Below are 23,789 nucleotides of genomic sequence, written 5' to 3'. Positions count from 1 at the left end.
CAAGTGGCCTTCTTATGAACAAACCAGAGCAACAAGACAAGACAGAGACATGGCTTTCTAAGTTTATGCTTTTTAATTATTGAAGAGTAAACTAAACATGTCTACCTGCTTGTTACCTGGCAGATCTGAGAAACAAAAACAAATACAGTCAAACTTGTCCAAGAAGACCACCATGGGGCACTATAGAATCTGGTCTTCTTAGACAAGTGGTCTTCTTATGAACAAACTAGAGCGACAAGACAAGACAGACACATGTTTATGCTCTTTAAGTAGTCGAAATTATCACCTCGAAATTTCTTTGCGGGAAAACGCCAGATTTGCATTGGAAACGACGTAGAACGGCCTAATAAGCTAAGAGTAAACTAAACATGTACAAGATACATTGCATAATAGTAGTAGTAGTATCCGGTATTTTGATTAAACTGCTGCCGGGGTCCCTGACACAGGGGTGGGCAGCAGCCGGCTAGTTGAATGTAATATTAAAACTTGTCAGTACAAAAGGGAAATATAATCATTGTATTTAAATAGTTGTGGCTTATGCCATATTCTAAAGAAAGGTTCAGTTGAAACCGTTGTCTTATAAGATGCGTAAAACATACTAACTAAAGGTAAACCTTTTGCTAATTGTGAAGTACTTATTTTACATCTAGAAACAAAACAAGTCCACTCATTCCTTCTACAACATGTTGTTCAAATTTATGTTTAAGTCCTAGAAATTTTACAAAATCATCATCTCAACAATGTAAATTCTAGCTAACACATGTAATAGGACAATTCATATGAATTTAACACACAACCAGGACACCACACAGAAAAGACAAGGGCATGTGTTTGACTTACCCACAACTTGTGCCCTGTACCACAGGTTGTCTTCCTCATACTTAGCAACCAGCACCATACCTGAAGAAATGCACATAGGAATACAAATGGCAAGACAACCACAAAAATGTACAACTTTTAAATCAAGTCTGAAATGTTCAAGACTGTTCAGGCTAGCCTGGTATCTAAACCTACTCTGAAGCTGTTATAGGTTTGGATACCATGCTATCTTCAGGCATAGAACACATCAAAAGCACCCTCATCAATTTATTTTCAGAACATCAAAATTTCATTTCACATACATATTATAAATGGATTTCAGTTTGCAGGGATTAAATTCTGTTTTAAGGAGAAAACGTTTATAGTGGTTTTATTATAACTTAAAAGCAGGCAGGAAAACACTTTGAATTTGTGATTGTTTTAAGTTCTCGGTAAAGAGGTTACCGCAAAAAATGCAAACGTTAAAAAAACGCAAACTTAAATGCATCAAATTTAAGGGTACTGTACCATAAAATGAAATTATGAAATGTGACCCACATTCCTTAAAGGACCTCGGGTATAATCTCTGACTGTTCATGCAACTGCACGGCAGTCACGCCACAGTACACATTTTTGGCCATCCCTACTCTAATCTCCCAAATAAACATACCCCCCGGAATAAACATACCCCCCGGACAAATCTTCAAAATCTAATAAACGTACCCCCCGGAATAAACATACCCCCTGGAAAATGACCAAATTGACACGTAAACTGTGTCCATGCTAGTGATGCTACTAATCTGTCCTCGGGAAAGGAGATGATAAGCAGGTAGGTTCTTTTTATTCGTTTATGCCTGATTTACTTATTGAGATTTACCACATTTGTGGAAAGATTGACATAAGAGGTGACTATCACGTTTTCAATATGTCAACCCTGACTAGACTGTAAGGTTTGATACGCTCACAGCTGGGAAGGACCCCTACTCTTTGTAACACTTAAATGTATAGTATGCAAAATTTTTGGAAAAATTGGGCATAGGTTCCCCGCTATGACCCCTAACCGGGGGCCAACCATGCTTTCAATTTTAAACAAGTGAAAATGTACATGATACATGCATTTTCTACTTGGAAATTGAAGCAAGTGATTGTATAAAGCAAAATTGTATAAAGTGACGTCATCAAACACAAGTAGTCGCCAAACTTCTCAGTTCCCTTCACACCTTCAGAGTCTACTCCTTTTTCAGATATGTATCAACATCTAGAACTTGAACAGAAAATTACAATATCCTGAATATATGCTCAGTGAAAGTATTATTTATTTGTAAAAGCCATACAGAAAAGGAGGAACTTGCCATTTATTGTGTCATGCATTGCATATAGAACAAAACCACTTTATTATATATTGTTAAGAATACTATCATATATTGTCCTTGGTTCAGTGTTGTTGCAATCCAAATAATTTCAAATCCAAAAATTACCCTTGTATGTAGAAAAAAACTTTCATTTTGAGAGACTAAATTGTCAACAAATTTGTTAATTAGATGCCTCAGGCCTGTACAATGTTGCAACATGGAGGTTTGGTGGCAACAAACCACAGGGTTCTCATGTTACACATCAAAGGGCCTGTGAAAGGGTGAGCCAGACAGTAGCCATGGTAGCGGCACCAACACAGTAAGGGGCGGGGCTTACACCCAAAATTCTTGGAAAGCCTCGGCACTCTCTCTGTAGAGGAGTGATCTTTTAAAAAGCATTTTTATGTGATAATAACGGTGACTAGATTGCAATCTAATTTTGTGTATAGACTTTACTATGGAAAATTATTTTTGTTAAATTGTCATGCACATTTCTGACTGAGGCAAAGGAGTTTTATTTATAGATCAAAAAAAGTTGTTTCCCCTTCTTTGAGGTGAGCTCTTCCTTGCATGAGAAACATTCCCACGGAATATCACTGCCCTGCGTCTTTACTGTGGCGATTTTCGAAGGACTAAATGTACATGTTTGTGGTAGGATTGAAATGTTCTAGTACATTTTTAAAGTGATTATACAGTTTTTAATGCTATGACACAATTTTTACAAGGTGTTGTTTGTAGCTTTTCAAAGTTTTTGGGAAAGGCTGTATTTTAACCTCCTTGATCTCACGTGAGTAATCTTACATGTGTAACGTTACTTGAAACATTGTGTGCCGCTAGAAAATACATGTAATTTGTTTTCTGATCAGCGTGCTTTGGTTTGCGATCTAAACAGAGACTGTCAAACTTGTTTATATGAAAAATACATTTCAAAACTTCAGTGTACCGTCTTATTTTCTCCTAATAACAACGTTACTTTGTAGCGAGATCGACCGATATGTTAGTACCGCCAGGGTTTCACAAATGCCGGGTCATTGTATCGGCGGGGAAATCCACGTCATTTGGTCGAAAAATAGCCATTTATGAGCAAAAATATCGGGGAAATATGGAAAGAAAACTAAACTTTCGACATAAGGGGGATCTCTGGTAAGCAAAGCCCCGATGGATTTTCAAAAAAACAATAAACGTACCGTCCAAAATAAGAACGTACTGGGTGGATTTTGAGGCTGAAAAAAATAAACGTACCGGTACGTTTATTTGGGAGATGAGAGTACCCTTCTCGATAAGAGTGTTGGGTTCTTTTACTGTGCTATAAGCACCTTCAGAAAACTAGATTACATACCTTCATGCGGACATAGGATGCCCCATTCTTCCCCTTGTTGTTTATTGTACAACTCCTGCATCTGAGCCATCATGTCTCTCATGTACTGAGCCTCTGCAGCACTGATCTGAGGATCACACAGTAGACAGTATCAACTTCAACTTAAGTTTAGGGTCAGGCTGGAAACAACAGCCAGGCAGTGCCGAAGTAGAGGTATGAGTCAAACACAGGTAGGTAATGTGTATACAATATATTCATTCATTCGTATGTTCATTCTTTCTTTCTTTCTTGTACTTTATTCCTCCCTTGGGAGAGCGATGCATAGTTGAAGTATTTACAAAGGGGATGCCATGACCCTTAACATGTGGTACATAGCAATCCTGTTTTATAAAATAATTATATTCTTATATTGCTGTTATTCCGTACTCATATTTACAATCTCTCAGAGGCCAGGTGAACGAACCTGCCAGGGGTTTACCATGCCCCACACGTCTAGTCTACTGATGACCATTGGGACATTAAAAAACAAACATTCGATCAGATCTATCATATCATATCTATAAAAAACTGTTTCTGTGTATTCTACAAATAACTCTCAGAGTTCTTTAAAGGTCTTTAGTGTTTCACTTTCAAAGTTCATTGTCTCTGCATCATTCTCTACAACTCCTTGTGAATCCACACAGCTCAGCTCTCCACAGCTCGCGTGTTTAACTCGCAGCCTAGCTTCTGCCAAGACTGTGTTGTAGATTTTCTTGGGTGGTTAAAGTCCAGCTCTTTCTTCTTCTCCCGTATGTGCTTACATACTATGCATGTACTCAGCTCTCGTGTGCTCTATTCTCCTTCCCCCGTGCTGCAGTTTTGCCTCTCTTTCCAGGTGGCGTGCTTTAATGCCATGGCTGCCAGAGGGCGGAGCAATCTGGCCGTTGTTGTGATGAAGGTGCTCCACACAGCTGGTTCTATAACTTCTTCCACTATCTCGGCACCCAGCATGACCTCTGTGAATCTCTCGTCTGGTTGTTCGTGTACTTTTACCATGACTCTTACTCCCAGAATGTTTGCTATTTCTTCTGCCAGGGTTTGTCGTAAGTGGTTAAAAGTGGAACATCTGGTGACTAGATGACCGACCAAGTCTTCTGTAGGGTCATGGCAGGTTGGACATGTTTTTACGGTGTGTCTGGTTGGGATGGTACTGAGAAGTATGAGGTTCTTAAGGTCTCTCTGGTACTCTGGCTGTTGTCTTGCTAGTGTCCATAACTTGTGGGGTTTGTTGTTTGTCTGGTGGACTCTGTAGAACCTGTGGCAGTTGGTTTGGGACGCTGTGCTCGCCCTCCACCTCTCACTCTCTTGTGTCTGTATCGTCGTCTTCACTAGATGTTTCCATGCATTTACTGTAGGGAAGTCTGTTGTCAACCAGTATCCTTCCAGCCACTCCACCAGGCCATATTCCTTAGCAACTTCAAAACACTCATTCACAAATCCTCTTGTCTTACTGCCTGGTTTTGCTAGGATGTAGGAGTACAGCCTGAGGAGGAACACTCTCTTTGCAAGTACAGTGTTTTGCAGACTGACCAGCTTTCCGAAAAGGCAGAGTTTACACTTGTCTAGAATTGACTTCAGACTTGTCATTCCTATTGCACTTAGACACGCTGTCGTCTCTGTCTGAAAGTGCATGCCTTGCATGTTTTTTGCTCCCCTCCTGTGCACTCTCTCTAGTTTGAGTAGATCACTATTTGAAGGGTCCCAAAACTCGCAGCCATGCAGCATGCTGGGAATGACCAATGTGTTGTACAGGGTCTTGTAGATTAAAGGGTTGGGATGTTGTCCTTCAGAGCCTGTTGTCAAAATCGCACTAATCTTTCCCTTCCCTTTTCTGCATGCCGCCTCAATGGGTTCTTTAGATAACATGTTGGCAGTGTGTTGTACTCCAACATGCGTTACTGTAGCTGTCTCTGGTATAGAACTTGTTCCCATTTTCCATGTGGTTGTATCACAGGCCACATTTTGGCTGCTAGTTGTCTGCCCAAAGACGATGCATTTACTTTTTCCTGGTGCAAATTCAAACCTCCATTTTCTTCCATAATGTCCCATAGTGTCGATCATTCTCTGCAGACCTGCCTGTGTGCTCGCCAGCAGACATATGTCATCCGCTAAGGCAGGTGAAGCACAATTGATCCCTCCTATGCTCACTCCACCCGACTGTAGCTGTAGTTCGTCGTGCACATCATCTGTTGCTAGTAGATAGCAGGTAAGGGACAGTACACCTCCTTGGTTCACACCTCTTGAAGTGCTGAATTCTCTGGAAACACCTCCATTCAGCAGGACAGAATATGTACAACCTGTGTGCATGAGCTTGAGGAGTCTCCATAGTCTGCCATTTACTCCTTTCTTGTACATTTTAAACAACATTCCCTCCAGCCAGACTGTGTCGTAAGCTTTCTTTGTATCGAGGAAGCAACCGTATACTAGGCTCCCTCTTTCCATGTAGTGGTTGGTCACTTCTCTCACGATGAAAGCGGTAGTGATGTTGCTGCATCCAACTTGTCCCCCACTCTGGAGTTGGTGAGGTATACCTCTATCATGGAGCCAAGGACTCCATCTATTAAACAATGTCCTCTCCCATACTTTGGAAATGACAGGTAACAGTGTCACACCCCGGTGTGAGTCCATGTCTGTTTTGTTGGTTTTACCTTGCTTGAGGAGGGGTATCTTCAGTCCTTTTTTAAAGGCCTTTGGGATGTGTTCCTTCTCTCTTATTGCATTGAACAGCCCTGTCAAACGGGCCCACAATGCTTCACCTCCATACTTGATGTGCTCGTATACCAGGCCATCTTTGCCTCCACTCTTTCCATTCTTCAAACCCTTGCAAACAGAGGCTACCTCTTGTGGGAAGAAGGGTTCTTCCAGTATCCCTTCCAGGTTGCTGTAGCTTTCTTCTTCCATCTTGGCTACCTCTTCTGTGATTTGGTTCTTGTGTACTTCATCAAAGCGCATGGCTTCCTCTTCTTGTTCGTTGCCCAGTGTCTCAAAGTGTCTTGCCCAAGTTTCTCTCACTTGACTGGGATTGTTGATGACTTGTTCCCCCACTTTTACTGCTTGAGGCCTGTTGGTTCTGCCCTTTCTCTGTCTGATCTTTTTCCAGAACTCTTTGTCATTAGATGCTGCTAGGGCTGCCAGCTCTTCATTCTGTTTGGCTTCTTGTAAGAGCTTTGCTTTCCTCAGTTCTGACCTGAACTGGTTCTTCCTCTCTTTGTAAGCCTTGTACAGTTGGTTCTCTTTCTCCCTTGGTTTTCCCCCTTCTTTCCATTGCATCCAAGCGCTCACTTGTTGCTGGTGCGCTTCTGTCAGCGTTGGTGACCAGTAGGGTTTCTGGTGTTTCTTACACTTATTTGCGGGTATCACTTCTTCTCCTGTTGTTCTCAGTATTGTTGTTATTGTATCAAGATCTTTCTCTATGGACCCTGCTGACCATGTGGCTGGAGCACTATTCGATTCTAGCCTCTCACTCACTCTTTTTTTGTAAGCCTCTTTGAGTGTCTGGTCTCCATCTCTATGCCAGTTGAGTTTTGGTCTGATCACTGTTTCTTCGAACTCATTTGGCTTGTTGACGAATGAGGCAACTATGGGGCTATGATCTGATAAGTTGAGGCTGCAATCTCCAATCACTTTGCATGAGACTGCTTCTGTTAACAGAGAGTAAGGTATGAGGATGTGGTCTATCGTGGACAAGTGTTTGTCTCCATTAGCTTGAAAGGTATGGAGTGGTCCCTTGCAGAGATGGCTCAAGTTAAGGGAAAACAAGTCCAGTTCATCTAGTGTGCCCCATAGTTCTTTGCCCAGTTTGGATGGCTGACCTCTGCCCCTTGGGCCTCCCTTTTTGCCGAGGTCTGCGTTAAAATCTCCGACAAAGATCACTTCACCTTCATTTTCATACTTTCTGTATAGTTCTGTCATAATGTCTAAATGCTCTCTGTAGTTGTCTATTGCCAAGCCACTATGTGGCATATAGGCTGCAAAGACAAAGATTTTCTGGCCGCTTTGGAGTCTAACTCTCACTCCAATAATCCTGTCATTGCCATCTTCCAGTTTGTGTACTGCATAATCAATACTCTCCTTCCACAGTAAGGCAACTCCACCTTGCCCTCTTCTCCAACCTGTGGTATGTTTGAATTCCTTTAGCCGGTTATCTGCTCTCCCCCACCCTCTGTGGCTATTCATTACTTTGTCAAGTTCTGGTAGTGCATCTTGGTATAGCCAGTGTTCGGTAACTGCAAGGATGTCTATATGAGCCAGCTGTTTCCTTATGAATGGCAGTGCTGTCACTAGTCCTCTGGCATTATAGCAGCCAACTGTTAGCTCTTTGGATGAGTCTGCTGTAGTAGTGGCAATCATTGTGTGACCTCTGAGTCTGTTGGCCCTGTCAAAGGACTGCTTCTTGTTGCTTGGTTTCTCTCACCACCACCCTCAGTGTTGTCACCCTTGCTTTTGTACCTCTTCTCTGACATCCATTCACGACATTTGACCCCATCGGGCCAAAAGTCTTCCTTCACCACCATATGTGCCTGGTGCAGTAGAACATTGATTCTGGCAAACGCTATGTCTTTTTGTCTACTATTCATGACTCTCACAAACGATAATTGTACTCCTTTACTCTGAGCATACTTGTGTATCATGCTCTGAAGGCTCTCTGCTTCTGTCTTCTTCATGTAGCCCAGGAAGAACCTCTTTCTCCGCACTCGGTTTCTCCCAATACCCACAAAATCTGAGAAGTCAGTGTGGCTGTCTGCACAGTTGATGTTGTTCCTCCCTGTCTGTAGCCTTCTGTGTTCGTTGCTGTATTGTTGGGTTCTGGTAGGGCATGTTAACGAATGTGGTGAACGACTTGGTCTCTTTTTCCTTATAGGGGAGTACTCTTGCTGCACATGTGTCATCACTGCTTCCTTGTATGTCTTGTTCTGTGTGCATTCCAGTCTCCTTGTTCCTTGTGGACTACTTCTCAGTCTTGACGGGTCTCTCTGTGGTTTTGGGCTCTCTGCCTTGTTTCTGTCCCCTGTACTCGAACTTTGACTTCCTGTATAAATCTGTCCTAGGCCCTTCTTGGCTGTCAGTGGCCATGTATTACTCCCCTCATCTGTGCTGCTTGGTGAGTCAGGGGTTCTGCATGTAGCCTTCATATCTGTTGTTCTGTCTCTTCCTCTTATGCCCCTTGAATCAGTGTTTCCTCTTGGGCTGGGATCTAAATTGATAACATTGGTTTCGCCAGCATGGTCATTACTTCTAGTACTCTTCTCCCCACTCTCGCTTTCAGTCTCATTTCCATCTCTAGACCGCCTTGTCTCATTCTGCTTTTCTTTGCCCTGTTGGTTTCCCTGCCTCTCTGCTGGGCTGTCTGAGCCCCGTTGCTCATGGCGTGCAGATTGCAGGTATGAGGTTATTGTATCTCCCTGTGTTGTGGTCGAGGGCTCCTCAGTATGTTTCACAAGTCTAACCCCTGTACCAAGTCTCTTGTTGTCTCCACCAGTTTGGTTGCTGTTGTCTCCATTTCTCAAGATGTGGTCTGCTGTTTCACTTGTGACACATACAGCACTTGAGGTCTCGAGATCTTTGCACCTGGCCCTTATCTCTTGTACCATTTGGTGTGTCCTTGACAGGGCGTACTCTTGCTCTCTCAATCTTTCTTCAAGTGAGTGTGCCAGATTCTGTACATATGTTGTAATTTTGCCCATCTTTGCCTCTTTGTCTGTGTCAGCTTTCTTAGAGAAGCCTTGTAGAGCCTGGAGCTCTGTTTCTACTGAGTTGATCTTGTTGTTGTGGGTTGCAACTGTTGTCTGCATTCTCATCTGGGTGGTTTCAGACTTCTTCAGCTTTGATTTCATGCCCTCCATCTCTTCTGCAATCACAAGTTGTGATCCTTTAAGCGCTGCTATTTCCTCCTGGGTACTCTTTTGATGTCTGTCCCAGTGTTCTGTTACGTCATCTCTGGCTTCCTCATGGCGTCTTAGCTTGTTGTTCAAGCTCTCAATTTTCCCTTTCAATTCCTTCACCTCCTTCTTAAGTACCTCTCTCAGACTTGCATTTTCTGCCAGTATCTTGGCTACGACGTCATTATCCTCTTCATTTTCTCCTAGTTCTAGTATTGGATTCAGAGTTCTGCTTCGTGTGATTGCTGGGCTCTTCCATGTACTCTGCTGCGTTCCATGGGGGAATATTTTCTTTACTTCCGCCAGGTTTCTTTCCCCCTCTATGAACTGGAATAAAGTACACACATCCTCTGCTAACCTGTTAGCGACCGGCTCGGTGTTGGCCCTGAAGGTTCTCTTCCTGGGCTGTCCCTGAGGACAACCCGGCCTCTCTCGTCTGGCAATAGCAATCAGCGCCTCTCTTGTATGGTTCAGGATATGTTCATCGTCGTTGCTGGCTGCGAGGACCTTCTTCTTTGCTGTACACCTGTCCAGTCCTGCAATGTGGCTTCTCACCAATTGCAGGACCTGTCTTGGTGTCTCTGGGTCGTCATCGAAGGAGATGTCCTCCATCCCCTTCAGCCATGTTCCTGAGCCTTCCAGCTCCTCGTTCTCCATGTCTGGATACGCGTTCCACTGCTCCTCAGTCCGCTCATCCTCCATGTCTGGTCTTCTCTGAGCGCTGGCAGGCCGCTGCAGCTGGCGTCCTTCGGACAAGGCCCCCTAGGTTGGCTTCCTTCCGCCCTGTAAAACAAAGAATACTCGGCAGTACACGTGTTACGGATATAAAAATCAAGGTATACTAAACGTCTTTTGCTCTAGCTAATGTTTCGGAAACAAGTACTAGATACTCACCGGGCCCGTTGATGGTACTGGGCTGAGTACAGCGTCACTCCGATGGGGAGGGGGGCGCTGCACACCTCTCGCGTCGGTCCTGTTTCTTCGGCACTCGGCCCGTTTTTCAGAGTCTAATGAGTTCTTCTGCACTCCCTCGGTTCTTGTCTCTTTCCACTTCGCACGTAAGTCCTCCAACAGTGTTTTAGTGGGCTAGAAACTCTGTTTTACTGAGAGTTAGAACGACCCCTAAAACGAAGCGTCATTCTTCCCCTTGTTGTTTATTGTACAACTCCTGCATCTGAGCCATCATGTCTCTCATGTACTGAGCCTCTGCAGCACTGATCTGAGGATCACACAGTAGACAGTATCAACTTCAACTTAAGTTTAGGGTCAGGCTGGAAACAACAGCCAGGCAGTGCCGAAGTAGAGGTATGAGTCAAACACAGGTAGGTAATGTGTATACAATATATTCATTCATTCGTATGTTCATTCATTCATTTATTTATTCATTCATTCATTCATTTGTTCATTCACTCACTCACTCACTCACTCACTCACTCACTCACTCACTCAGCTTCCTTTTCTCCATCTCTAAAAGTTCATCTACTGACTGACTCACAGCCTCAATCAATCACTCTAATTCATTTATTGATCCATATTTGTTTGACCGTTTTTTCCTTTAGTCGTTCTTACACACATCATTTTCTTTTATTGAGTGCTACAACGACCGTCCCTTCTTAAGATGCTCATCTTCCAAGCAGATCTAAACCCTACGTTTATGACTGGTGCATATAAGACAACCCTGGTTGATCGTAATTGACTTACGACTTGTACATAGAAGAGGTCTGGCCCCGCCACATGGCTGCCCAACACGGGGATGTCCTGCCCCTGGAGCAGGGGTTCATATATATAGGACTAGGATACCCCTGGATAATTATGTAATAGTCATGACTTACGACTTGTACATAGAAGAGGTCTGGCCCCGCGACATGGCTGCCCAACACGGGGATGTCCTGCCCCTGGAGCAGGGGTTCATATATATATAGGACTAGGATACCCTGGATAATTATGTAATAGTCATGACTTACGACTTGTACATAGAAGAGGTCTGGCCCCGCGACATGGCTGCCCAACACGGGGATGTCCTGTCCCTGGAGCAGGGGTTCATATATATATAGGACTAGGATACCCTGGATAATTATGTAATAGTCATGACTTACGACTTGTACATAGAAGAGGTCTGGCCCTGCGACATGGCTGCCCAACACGGGGATGTCCTGCCCCTGGAGCAGGGGTTCATATATATATATAGGACTAGGATACCCTGGATAATTATGTAATAGTCATGACTTACGACTTGTACATAGAAGAGGTCTGGCCCCGCTACATGGCTGCCCAACACGGGGATGTCCTGCCCCTGGAGCAGGGGTTCATATATATATAGGACTAGGATACCCTGGATAATTACTAATAGTCATGACTTACGACTTGTACATAGAAGAGGTCTGGCCCTGCGACATGGCTGCCCAACACGGGGATGTCCTGTCCCTGGAGCAGGGGTTCATATATATATAGGACTAGGATACCCTGGATAATTACTAATAGTCATGACTTACGACTTGTACATAGAAGAGGTCTGGTCCCGCCACATGGCTGCCCAACACGGGGATGTCCTGCCCCTGGAGCAGGGGTTCATATATATATAGGACTAGGATACCCTGGATAATTATGTAATAGTCATGACTTACGACTTGTACATAGAAGAGGTCTGGCCCCGCGACATGGCTGCCCAACACGGGGATGTCCTGCCCCTGGAGCAGGGGTTCATATATATATAGGACTAGGATACCCCTGGATAATTATGTAATAGTCATGACTTACGACTTGTACATAGAAGAGGTCTGGCCCTGCGACATGGCTGCCCAACACGGGGATGTCCTGTCCCTGGAGCAGGGGTTCATATATATATAGGACTAGGATACCCTGGATAATTATGTAATAGTCATGACTTACGACTTGTACATAGAAGAGGTCTGGCCCTGCGACATGGCTGCCCAACACGGGGATGTCCTGCCCCTGGAGCAGGGGTTCATATATATATAGGACTAGGATACCCCTGGATAATTATGTAATAGTCATGACTTACGACTTGTACATAGAAGAGGTCTGGCCCTGCAACATGGCTGCCCAACACGGGGATGTCCTGCCCCTGGAGCAGGGGTTCATATATATATATAGGACTAGGACACCCTGGATAATTATGTAATAGTCATGACTTACGACTTGTACATAGAAGAGGTCTGGCCCCGCGACATGGCTGCCCAACACGGGGATGTCCTGCCCCTGGAGCAGGGGTTCATATATATATAGGACTAGGATACCCCTGGATAATTATGTAATAGTCATGACTTACGACTTGTACATAGAAGAGGTCTGGCCCTGCGACATGGCTGCCCAACACGGGGATGTCCTGTCCCTGGAGCAGGGGTTCATATATATATAGGACTAGGATACCCTGGATAATTATGTAATAGTCATGACTTACGACTTGTACATAGAAGAGGTCTGGCCCCGCGACATGGCTGCCCAACACGGGGATGTCCTGTCCCTGGAGCAGGGGTTCATATATATATAGGACTAGGATACCCCTGGATAATTATGTAATAGTCATGACTTACGACTTGTACATAGAAGAGGTCTGGCCCTGCGACATGGCTGCCCAACACGGGGATGTCCTGCCCCTGGAGCAGGGGTTCATATATATATATAGGACTAGGATACCCCTGGATAATTACTAATAGTCATGACTTACGACTTGTACATAGAAGAGGTCTGGCCCCGCGACATGGCTGCCCAACACGGGGATGTCCTGCCCCTGGAGCAGGGGTTCATATATATATATAGGACTAGGATACCCCTGGATAATTATGTAATAGTCATGACTTACGACTTGTACATAGAAGAGGTCTGGCCCTGCGACATGGCTGCCCAACACGGGGATGTCCTGCCCCTGGAGCAGGGGTTCATATATATATAGGACTAGGATACCCTGGATAATTATGTAATAGTCATGACTTACGACTTGTACATAGAAGAGGTCTGGCCCCGCGACATGGCTGCCCAACACGGGGATGTCCTGCCCCTGGAGCAGGGGTTCATATATATATAGGACTAGGATACCCTGGATAATTATGTAATAGTCATGACTTACGACTTGTACATAGAAGAGGTCTGGCCCTGCGACATGGCTGCCCAACACGGGGATGTCCTGCCCCTGGAGCAGGGGTTCATATAAACTCAGCACAAAAAGTTTGGAAACTTAACTTTGGTCGATCATATCTCCATTGTTTCTTGATCAATTTCAATGATTTATATATCATTACACAGCTTGTGTGATTTTCTTTCCCATGATTTCAAACTTGATATGGTTGTAAATTAATGCAACAGGCACCAGACCTGCTTATACGAGCAGGTCACATGAAAAAAGTGCCCAGATTACCCTACTAATGTCAAACGCTCAATTCAGTATTTTTTCTTCCTCTGGTAGCACATGGCTTTTGTACGAGGGTAATATGAAACTCAAATCAACAAAACACATTAATATGAAAGCCAAGGATAGTCTTCATCCAAACAAAAAAAATGCGTAAAGGAGCCTCAGTTATAATGAATGTGGCTTAATACTAAATACACCAGCCATGCACTGTCACCACAGCCCGGCACATCCTCCTCATGCTTGTCACCAGTTTTGTTACGCGGCCCCTGGCTATTCTTCCACAAGGAGTCGTCGCAGGTCGACCAGTGTTGTTTTGTTGATCATTCTTGCATGCACAGCTCGCCCAAGCTGATCAGTGATCACAGAGTCTGAGGCTGTGTTCAATTGTGTTGAGATCTGGGTTGCAGGACGGCCATTCTATTCTCTGTATTCCTGCATCCTGGAGGTGGTCTGAAATGGCTCTCATTCTGTATGGACGTGCACCATCATCTTGCAGATCTTGCATATTGCAGAGGTAAGTATCTTGGAAATGTGACTGGATTGAGAAAGGTGTCTCTATGTCTTGACACATCGAGGTTGCTTAGGATGATTAGCCTGGTTTTTCCTCTGGCAGTTAACGTTGTACTGCCCCACACTATGACACTTACTCCAACAAAACAATCAGTCAGTCTATCTGTACAACAGTCAGCGTAGGGTTCTCCTCGTTGCCCACACATTCATCTACCCATCCAACAGTCTAAATAAATCTACTCTTATCTGTAGCTGTGAACATAACATTTCTCCACACAGTTCCATTCACGATGTGGACAACACCACCACAAATGGGTTTGGCGCTGCGCTGAGTGTTTGACACTAGCATGGCAATTTGGGCACTTTTTTCCTACAACCCACTCGCGTAAGCAGGCCTGGTGCTTGCTCAATGAGATTGCAACTATAATGAGCTGGGTATCATAGGAAAGGAAATTACACAGGCTTTCCAACGATATATAATGCATTGAAATTGATCAAAAAACAACGGAAATATGATCAACCAAAGTAAAGTTTCCAAACTTTTTGTGCGTAGTTTATATATATAGGACTAGGATACCCCTGGATAATTATGTAATAGTCATGACTTACGACTTGTACATAGAAGAGGTCTGGCCCTGCGACATGGCTGCCCAACACGGGGATGTCCTGCCCCTGGAGCAGGGGTTCATATATATATAGGACTAGGATACCCCTGGATAATTATGTAATAGTCATGACTTACGACTTGTACATAGAAGAGGTCTGGCCCTGCGACATGGCTGCCCAACACGGGGATGTCCTGTCCCTGGAGCAGGGGTTCATATATATATAGGACTAGGATACCCTGGATAATTATGTAATAGTCATGACTTACGACTTGTACATAGAAGAGGTCTGGCCCTGCGACATGGCTGCCCAACACGGGGATGTCCTGCCCCTGGAGCAGGGGTTCATATATATATAGGACTAGGATACCCTGGATAATTATGTAATAGTCATGACTTACGACTTGTACATAGAAGAGGTCTGGCCCCGCCACATGGCTGCCCAACACGGGGATGTCCTGCCCCTGGAGCAGGGGTTCATATATATATATAGGACTAGGATACCCCTGGATAATTATGTAATAGTCATGACTTACGACTTGTACATAGAAGAGGTCTGGCCCCGCGACATGGCTGCCCAACACGGGGATGTCCTGCCCCTGGAGCAGGGGTTCATATATATAGGACTAGGATACCCTGGATAATTATGTAATAGTCATGACTTACGACTTGTACATAGAAGAGGTCTGGCCCCGCGACATGGCTGCCCAACACGGGGATGTCCTGCCCCTGGAGCAGGGGTTCATATATATATAGGACTAAGGATACCCTGGATAATTATGTAATAGTCATGACTTACGACTTGTACATAGAAGAGGTCTGGCCCTGCGACATGGCTGCCCAACACGGGGATGTCCTGCCCCTGGAGCAGGGGTTCATATATATATAGGACTAGGATACCCTGGATAATTATGTAATAGTCATGACTTACGACTTGTACATAGAAGAGGTCTGGTCCCGCCACATGGCTGCCCAACACGGGGATGTCCTGCCCCTGGAGCAGGGGTTCATATATATATAGGACTAGGATACCCTGGATAATTACTAATAGTCATGACTTACGACTTGTACATAGAAGAGGTCTGGCCCCGCGACATGGCTGCCCAACACGGGGATGTCCTGTCCCTGGAGCAGGGGTTCATATATATATATAGGACTAGGATACCCCTGGATAATTATGTAATAGTCATGACTTACGACTTGTACATAGAAGAGGTCTGGCCCTGCAACATGGCTGCCCAACACGGGGATGTCCTGCCCCTGGAGCAGGGGTTCATATATATATATAGGACTAGGATACCCCTGGATAATTATGTAATAGTCATGACTTACGACTTGTACATAGAAGAGGTCTGGCCCCGCGACATGGCTGCCCAACACGGGGATGTCCTGTCCCTGGAGCAGGGGTTCATATATATATAGGACTAGGATACCCTGGATAATTATGTAATAGTCATGACTTACGACTTGTACATAGAAGAGGTCTGGCCCTGCGACATGGCTGCCCAACACGGGGATGTCCTGCCCCTGGAGCAGGGGTTCATATATATATAGGACTAGGATACCCTGGATAATTATGTAATAGTCATGACTTACGACTTGTACATAGAAGAGGTCTGGCCCCGCGACATGGCTGCCCAACACGGGGATGTCCTGCCCCTGGAGCAGGGGTTCATATATATATAGGACTAGGATACCCTGGATAATTATGTAATAGTCATGACTTACGACTTGTACATAGAAGAGGTCTGGCCCCGCGACATGGCTGCCCAACACGGGGATGTCCTGCCCCTGGAGCAGGGGTCCATATATATATAGGACTAGGATACCCCTGGATAATTATGTAATAGTCATGACTTACGACTTGTACATAGAAGAGGTCTGGCCCTGCGACATGGCTGCCCAACACGGGGATGTCCTGCCCCTGGAGCAGGGGTTCATATATATATATAGGACTAGGATACCCCTGGATAATTATGTAATAGTCATGACTTACGACTTGTACATAGAAGAGGTCTGGCCCTGCGACATGGCTGCCCAACACGGGGATGTCTTGCCCCTGGAGCAGGGGTTCATATATATATATAGGACTAGGATACCCCTGGATAATTATGTAATAGTCATGACTTACGACTTGTACATAGAAGAGGTCTGGCCCCGCGACATGGCTGCCCAACACGGGGATGTCCTGCCCCTGGAGCAGGGGTTCATATATATATAGGACTAGGATACCCCTGGATAATTATGTAATAGTCATGACTTACGACTTGTACATAGAAGAGGTCTGGCCCTGCGACATGGCTGCCCAACACGGGGATGTCCTGCCCCTGGAGCAGGGGTTCATATATATATATAGGACTAGGATACCCCTGGATAATTTTGTAATAGTCATGACTTACGACTTGTACATAGAAGAGGTCTGGCCCTGCGACATGGCTGCCCAACACGGGGATGTCCTGCCCCTGGAGCAGGGGTTCATATATATATATAGGACTAGGATACCCCTGGATAATTATGTAATAGTCATGACTTACGACTTGTACATAGAAGAGGTCTGGCCCCGCGACATGGCTGCCCAACACGGGGATGTCCTGCCCCTGGAGCAGGGGTTCATATATATATAGGACTAGGATACCCTGGATAATTATGTAATAGTCATGACTTACGACTTGTACATAGAAGAGGTCTGGCCCCGCGACATGGCTGCCCAACACGGGGATGTCCTGTCCCTGGAGCAGGGGTTCATATATATATAGGACTAGGATACCCTGGATAATTATGTAATAGTCATGACTTACGACTTGTACATAGAAGAGGTCTGGCCCCGCGACATGGCTGCCCAACACGGGGATGTCCTGTCCCTGGAGCAGGGGTTCATATATATATAGGACTAGGATACCCTGGATAATTATGTAATAGTCATGACTTACGACTTGTACATAGAAGAGGTCTGGCCCTGCGACATGGCTGCCCAACACGGGGATGTCCTGCCCCTGGAGCAGGGGTTCATATATATATATAGGACTAGGATACCCCTGGATAATTATGTAATAGTCATGACTTACGACTTGTACATAGAAGAGGTCTGGCCCCGCGACATGGCTGCCCAACACGGGGATGTCCTGCCCCTGGAGCAGGGGTTCATATATATATAGGACTAGGATACCCTGGATAATTATGTAATAGTCATGACTTACGACTTGTACATAGAAGAGGTCTGGCCCCGCGACATGGCTGCCCAACACGGGGATGTCCTGCCCCTGGAGCAGGGGTTCATATATATATAGGACTAGGATACCCTGGATAATTATGTAATAGTCATGACTTACGACTTGTACATAGAAGAGGTCTGGCCCCGCGACATGGCTGCCCAACACGGGGATGTCCTGTCCCTGGAGCAGGGGTTCATATATATATAGGACTAGGATACCCTGGATAATTATGTAATAGTCATGACTTACGACTTGTACATAGAAGAGGTCTGGCCCCGCGACATGGCTGCCCAACACGGGGATGTCCTGCCCCTGGAGCAGGGGTTCAGCTGGCAGGAACTTCCTCCTGGGCTGCAGAACAGATGCTGGAACAGGATCTTAACAGTCATGTTTATGTATTGAATATGGCTAAAGGAAATAACTGTTGAAATGTTGAGAACTGTTTAACTTAGTCATGGTCATTTGCTAATGATGCAAAAGTTTACCTTGGTACTTTTTCAAGAGATTGATCATTTGATAGATAAATATGTGATGAGGTTCTTCCAATATACGTTATATCATGTCATACTTAGGCAGGGAAAACGTTCGATACGGGTATTACGGATCGGGTGATATTATGGTTTATCACACAGGGTTCTACTTGTATGACATGGGCTTCCATGGAATATTTCAAACCCACTTTGCGTGTGCTGGTTGTGCCGCTGTCAAAAATTCAAATACCAGATTCAGACTTTGTACCCGCTGCTGTTACAATTTTTTGTTCGAGGACAAATTTTCTCAACTTGTGATGCAAATGTGTGTTTTCTCTGGTGGGTATGACATAAATAAGATACAACACGGTGTATTCCGCATCACCTCAAGTCTGAACCCTTCCACAGGTCGGGCTGGTCCCTCTGGCGATATGGAATACACCATGTTTTATTCTATGTTATATATATATGTTCCAGAAGGCAGACTGTATCAAAGGACATCCTTACCAGTAAAGGATGGTACGGAGTGTGGGGACCTGAGGTAGGCCACCTCCAGGAACACCAGAGCATCACGGAGCGACACGGGCATGTCTGTGTCTATGTCTTCATTAGGTGGCTTGTGTAGATCTACATACAGTAGACTTCCGGAGTGATTCTGGATCTGGAATAATAACACAGATTTTCAATAATTACTGAATCAGATATTTACCACATTTTGTAAGTAGACTTCCAGAATAATTCAGGATCTGTTATACAACATGTAATAACACATAGTAGTCTTCAATAATTATTGAATCAGACTTTTACAACATTTTGTAGAAGGATGACGTATTATCAGCTGTTGACAATCATTTTTTCAAGATGTCGACCCAGAGACCCGACCACTCACACATGGATCGCCTTTACTCTTATTGATAGGTGTGATGGGTTTTTCACGCTCTAACAGGGGACTGCCATATTTACGCCCCATCCAATAGATCGTCCCTTACCAAAGCACTCATTTTAACTTGAGTCATGTGAAGAAATAGGTGTAAAGTGACTTTCCCAAGAGCACAACAATGGGGTCTGTTAGGAATTTGAACACAGAACCTTTAGATTCTAAGTCAAGATCCCTAACCACAATTACCTATTCTTAGAGCCTTTCGAGTAAAACAAAGTAGATCTAACCTTCAGGAGTACTGGCTTGTCCCCAACCATCTTTGCGAAGGCTTGTATGGCTTCCTGGGACCACTTTCCTGTTTCCTGTGATGAGACATTACACTAATTCTAAGATTATGGATGTACATGTACTATATTATGTACTGAGCCGCAACAGTGTTACTAGGGCTGAGAGATCAGAATATTTGTGAAAGATAGGGTTTTCCTTCATGCAACACATAAAATAAAATAAAAAACTGTTACATGTAAGTACAATCATGATATGTATCGTTTAGAAACTTGAATTTCCAAAGAGACACATGACCTACAGATCTAATAATCATACATTATGTACCTTATCTATGGGGACTATGTCCACCAGAGAACAGCACATGGACATCTCAGGAATAGTCTGGAACCTCTGCGGCATCTTCCTCAGCCTGGAGTAAAAAGTATGGAAAGTTTACTAACAAGCTGATACGTTAGATCTCCCTCTTATCAAGAAGACACACTAGCAGGTATGTATATTACGTTTGTGTACACTATATTCAATGTCAAAAATGTGAACTCTCATTACACAATCATATACTGTAGTGCAAATCATTATAATAAATTCTTGTACAATCATCGTGCTGTTAATAATGAATCGTCTAAAATCAGAATCAATGATAAACAATAAATAACTAAAGGAAATGTGTAAAAATATTGACAGAGGAAAGGTTTTCAAGGTCACAACATTTCTTACAGTTACTGAAAACATGCCACTATAATATCATCCCCTTTGAAATTCATAGGGAGTATAAACCCTATCTGAGTCTCTTAAGAATGTTGAACTTCTTTTCTTTAAATTACCTTCTGACGGGTACAAGTTCTGAGTTTCCGTAGTCTACATAAGCCACCTCCACCATGGGTTCTTTCTTGTCTGCCCCGCTGTCCGAGGATTCGTCGGAGACTCCTCCCGAGATGGTCCTGATCCGACCTCTGTACCACTTGTGGTCAAAGCTGTACTGTGCAAGGCACAGGTCTCCTGGAGTGGAAGAGCATGTAGAAAAACTATCAGGATCAATTATTCCATATGTAGATCATATGGCCGTTAGCTGAGTGCAATGGCCGAGTGGGTAGAGTGTTCGCCTTGCATACGGCAGGTTGTGAGTTCGAACCCCGGCCGGGTCATTCCAAAGACTCTAAAAATGGTACATACTGCTTTCTCTGCTTAGCACTCAGCATTTTGGAAAGAGTATGGCAGTTGAACACACATCACTACCAGTGGACTAGGCGCCTGCTGTAGTGACTTGCACAAAGTTGTGTGGCCCAAGGGCTTTGGAATCGGAGATGGTCGCCGCCTTATGCACTTTTCGGTGCGGGAAGGACTTGAACTCTTTTCAACATGTAGATCTAACACAAAAACTTCAGAATTTGTGACAGTAACTGATTATATTTGAATAAAGATGATCACCTCCTGGATTCTTCTGGCCAATACATGACTACTTAGTAAGTCAACTAAAAATAACCTGTCTACAAGACTGCCAGGTATACAGCTACATACAAGCTGAACAAAGATAAAGCATTTATTCTGTACAGTAGTATTTGCTGTCATCATGCTGACACAGTAACGCGTACTGCTGGTAAATGTTGAGAAACTAATCCCTTAATTTGTACAGGGCTCGAAATTCATTTTAGGCAAAAGGTGCACTTCACCTCTGGATTTTTAGAACAGGAAAGAAACACACAAACAGACAAGTCAAAGCCAAATGCAACTTTACTCCCCGGAGAAGCCAGAAGTGCAGGAAAGTCCCCTACCCACTGCCATGTTGTCCAAGTTGATGTGTTCAGGCTTCTGACTGTTACAGAACCTGTTGATGGCCTTCATTATGGCGTCCACACATGCACACACATATGCACAAGCACAAACACATACACACACAGGCGAATGCACAAAAGTCAAAGCCAATACAACAATACACTGCCAGAAACAATCTTGGTATACACTCTCTGACTTGCTCGCACACACACACACACACATGCACACAAGTCAAAACCAATACAACCTTACTCCCAGAAGCCAGAAATGCAGGAACTGCCCCTACCCACTGCCAGGCTGTCCAAGTTGACATGTTCAGGCTCCTGACCGTTACAGAACCTGTTGATGGCCTTCATCATGGCGTCGACTCGATCGTTGTCGGACAGTCGCTGCACCAGGAAGTGGCACGGGTGTTTGATGTGAGTCACAAAAACAAGCTCCCAGCGGCCTGAACCAGCAACAAAATTTGTACACGAATCTTAGAATAAGGCCAATCTATTTCTTAATGGTTCTCATGTAAAACTTGACCTTGAGGTCATCGTAAAGCAAAGAGAGATTCAATATTCCCTTCTTTTTCTTCTGTTGACAGAAACATTTTAAAGTGACTTATGAAACCTCTATCAATAAACTTAATAGCTAAGTAAGCTAATCTACAACTGTTAGATCTACATCAGATGGAGATTGCAAAATGTTATACTTGGCTTCCAGCTGGTCCTGACTCTCTGTTTCCTCTTCTGTTTGGGGCTGCTGTCCTTGCTGGAGGTGTCCTCCCCTCCCTGACTGGAGTCCTGGGACCCAAACCTGTCCACAGAACTGTCTGATTCCGCCCCTGGAACAGTACAAACCTCAAGTCTGATGATCGAACTATTGGTCTGGTCATGACTTGTAAAATACTGCATTTTCAAAAGTGCATTACATCTATACATACATACATACATACAAACATATGAACCACTGATTCACTTGGATTACTAAAATTTACAGACCAAAAGAAAATAGGTTGGGTAACCAGTAAAAGTTTATTGCCATGGTCTGTCATCCTTATATAGTACATGTACATGTAAAAATCTGATGGAGAAAATTAGCTTCATGTTGGCTTGAATGAACCATACAACACTAACATTTTCTGCATTATCATAAAAACAATTTACAGACCAGAAGGAAATAAGTTGGGTAACCAGTAAAAGGTTATTGCCATCAATGGTATATACATGTATGTCATGCTTATATAAATTACAGTATCAACACGCTTTTACCTTCTTCCAGCTGCCTAACTCTGTAATTGAAAGGGGATTGGGTGCTAAAAGGCTACTTCAGAGTGCTAGGGTTAAAAACCAGATGGAGAAAATTAGCCCTAAGTTGGATGGAGTGAATGGTACAACACTAACCATTGAGGTCTGCATGACTATTTTCCGCAGGTTGAACAGGCATCTGCTGTACCCATTCTGGGGTGACCTCACTGATACGTCTCAGGTTGTATCTACAAATGGGCAAATGTTTACAAGATGCTATGGGTACAAGAACGTACATGTAACATAGTATAATGATTATCATCCCAATGACTTGGAGAAGAACAATTGAGCAGGACCTTGTAGAGATGGATTGCGGACAAACACTGCTATAGGTGAAAGTACATAACAAACATATACACACATTACATTAGTAGATACATACATGCATACACACTCAGCACTATCTTACCGGGAATATTGAAAAAGGAAGAATCAAATTTTGTGTTCTTTACATCATCATCATCATCAGTTGGCTGTGGAGTAGGTGTCGGTAAGTTTCTAATTACAAGTTCATTTCTGAAGTACATTTTCTTCTTTTATTACGTTCTTTTATGTGGTGAACAAAAAATATTTTACATTGATTAAAACCATTATTCTGTATTTGAAAATTACTGATATTTCCAGGCCTTACCTCGGATTGGATTTAATTTCCACAGTACCATATGAACTGATGACCTCCACCAGGCTTTTGTCCAATGAACACCTGTGTGCAATTATAAAGGATGTCCCAAAAATAGTTACTCAAGCAACTGGATAAAATTTTGAAACAGACGTTTCAGACAGCATCCGCTGTCTTTCGTCAGTGACTGACTGAAGATAGCGGATGACGAAAGATAGCGGATGCCATCTGCAACGTCTGACTGTTTCAAAATTTTATCCAGTTGCTTGAGTAACTATTTTTGGCGTATCTTATTACCTGGATGTCTAACCTTCATCAATGAATAAAGGATGTCTTTTATTATGTCTACAGGTAGCGTCTAACACACTAGTACGGTACATTCACTTAT

At 43.9% G+C, this 23,789-nt stretch overlaps 2 protein-coding genes across 2 annotated transcripts in view; both read right to left on the bottom strand.

Moving 5' to 3' along the window:
• LOC136427469 (RING finger protein 17-like) overlaps window positions 1-3,613 on the bottom strand; it is a 28,111-nt gene extending 24,498 nt beyond the window's left edge. The window contains exons 1-2 of the mRNA XM_066416753.1: window positions 3,490-3,613; window positions 841-900 (exon numbers count right to left, since the gene is read on the bottom strand). Of these exons, the coding sequence (XP_066272850.1) occupies window positions 841-900; window positions 3,490-3,571 (142 nt within the window). The 5' untranslated portion in view covers window positions 3,572-3,613. The remainder of the gene's footprint in view (window positions 1-840; window positions 901-3,489) is intronic.
• Window positions 3,614-14,107: 10,494 nt separating this feature from the next.
• The window catches only part of LOC136426564 (RING finger protein 17-like), a 27,846-nt gene continuing 18,164 nt past the window's right edge, over window positions 14,108-23,789 (bottom strand). Inside the window, exons 14-23 of the mRNA XM_066415589.1 lie at window positions 23,414-23,485; window positions 22,879-22,970; window positions 22,188-22,319; window positions 21,777-21,938; window positions 20,542-20,716; window positions 20,045-20,129; window positions 19,720-19,794; window positions 19,060-19,213; window positions 18,332-18,447; window positions 14,108-14,194 (exon numbers count right to left, since the gene is read on the bottom strand). Of these exons, the coding sequence (XP_066271686.1) occupies window positions 14,108-14,194; window positions 18,332-18,447; window positions 19,060-19,213; window positions 19,720-19,794; window positions 20,045-20,129; window positions 20,542-20,716; window positions 21,777-21,938; window positions 22,188-22,319; window positions 22,879-22,970; window positions 23,414-23,485 (1,150 nt within the window). The remainder of the gene's footprint in view (window positions 14,195-18,331; window positions 18,448-19,059; window positions 19,214-19,719; window positions 19,795-20,044; window positions 20,130-20,541; window positions 20,717-21,776; window positions 21,939-22,187; window positions 22,320-22,878; window positions 22,971-23,413; window positions 23,486-23,789) is intronic.

This window comes from Branchiostoma lanceolatum, chromosome 1 (assembly GCF_035083965.1).
Source record: "Branchiostoma lanceolatum isolate klBraLanc5 chromosome 1, klBraLanc5.hap2, whole genome shotgun sequence".
Taxonomy (NCBI): Eukaryota; Metazoa; Chordata; class Leptocardii; order Amphioxiformes; family Branchiostomatidae; genus Branchiostoma; species Branchiostoma lanceolatum.
This window is presented reverse-complemented; position numbering and strand designations above follow the sequence as displayed.